Source organism: Ctenocephalides felis, unplaced genomic scaffold, assembly GCF_003426905.1.
Source record: "Ctenocephalides felis isolate EL2017-DRISC unplaced genomic scaffold, ASM342690v1 CF-g0.4_SCAFFOLD_00845, whole genome shotgun sequence".
In the NCBI taxonomy this organism is placed as follows: Eukaryota; Metazoa; Arthropoda; class Insecta; order Siphonaptera; family Pulicidae; genus Ctenocephalides; species Ctenocephalides felis.
The window spans coordinates 84,027,969-84,029,487 of record NW_020536999.1 but is presented as its reverse complement, the minus strand read 5'-3'; the positions used below and the strand labels follow the sequence as shown (position 1 = coordinate 84,029,487).

General features: G+C 32.9%; 1 protein-coding gene across 1 annotated transcript; it reads left to right on the top strand.

Moving 5' to 3' along the window:
- The first annotated feature begins 381 nt into the window (after window positions 1–381).
- LOC113391132 (zinc finger protein 525-like) lies at window positions 382–1,302 on the top strand. Its single transcript, XM_026627095.1, has one exon. It carries the CDS (start codon window positions 382–384, stop codon window positions 1,300–1,302), a length of 921 nt encoding a protein of 306 aa, XP_026482880.1.
- The last annotated feature ends 217 nt before the right edge of the window (window positions 1,303–1,519 follow it).

Here is a 1,519-nt window from a genome sequence, read left to right as displayed (position 1 = left end):
ATAACGCATAAATTAAAAGGCTTTTCGACTTTTAAGCAGACATCTTTACAATAACCTTCAAACGTCAAAAATGTCTGAAGAAACAAATTCAACCACAACAATTAAAATTGAACCGATCGAATATTCTCGAGTTAAACAAGATTTAGATGATTATGAAAACACCACAAGTATTTGTATGGAGAATGATGAAATTTGTCTACAGCAATTTCTAAAATCAGAGGTTACTGTTGATGAGGATATAAAGCAAGAAAGGATCGATGAGCAAGATTTTCAAGTGAAACAAGAATTTGATGATTATGAATGCACATCACATATGAGTATGGAGAATGATGAAATATGCCTCAGCAATTTCTAAAATCTGAGGTTACGATTGATGAGGAAATGAAGCAAGAAAAAATCAATGGGCATGATGCTGCAACTAATACAAGTTTAGATGAAAAATCTTACATATTTATTGAAGAAATCAGTAATTTAAGTAATTTTAGCGATAATCATCAAACAAAAGCATCATTAAATGAACATAAAGCTATTATTTTTACTAAAAAAGGACCTTACAAATGTAAAGTATGCAATAAAACATTCACATTTAGTGGAAATTTAAGCGAACATAAAAAAGTCCACTCTGGAGAACGTCCTTACAGTTGTGAAATGTGTCATAAAACATTTGCAACAAAACGATATTTAAAACAACATGAAGTTGTTCACACTGAGGAAAGACATGAATGTAAAATATGCAAAAAAACATTTTCAAGAAGGACATCATTAAACACACATAAAAAGATTCATACTGGAACACATCAGTCATCAAAGCATACTGAAGGACCTTTTAGTTGCAAAATATGCAATAAAACATTCAAAATAAAGTGTCATATAAAAGAGCATGAAATGATTCACACTGTAGAACTTCCTTACAGTTGTGAAATATGTCATAAAGCATTCAAAATAAAGCAGAATTTAAAACAACATAAAGCAATTCACACTGGAGAAAGACCCCATAAGTGCAATATATGCAATGAAACATTCACAACAAAAAGATCATTAAGACTACATGAGATTTATCACACCGGAGTGCGTCCTTATAGTTGTGAAATATGCAATAAAACATTCACAGCGAAAACATCATTAAGTCGACATAAAATGATTCACACTGGGGAACGTCCTTATAGTTGTGGAATTTGCAATAAAGCATTTCCAATAATAGATGCATTAAGACAACATGTAAAAGGAGTGCATTGTGGAATACGTCCTGTGAGAAAACGTTTAAAAAAAGGTTTGCATTTGCCGGAAACTATCCAACCTTAAAATCCTTTTCTTGTGATTCGACTAGCTGATCACCCAAACTTGATCGCCAGAAAACTTCAAAACAACTCTACCAGGGCCCGATTAAAAAGACAATTTCTTCTTTTATCTATGGTCCGAACTAAAAGGTACATCAGTCTCAAGGCGCTTAAAAGTCGTTGTCCGCCAGTGGGCCTAAATACCTGCAAGTCACATATTCGGCCAGGTGCGATTCGTTTTT

What these genes read in the sequence shown, in the direction of transcription:
- LOC113391132 (XM_026627095.1), top strand. Translation starts at nt 382, where the DNA reads ATGAAGCAAGAAAAAATCAATGGGCATGATGCTGCAACTAATACAAGT.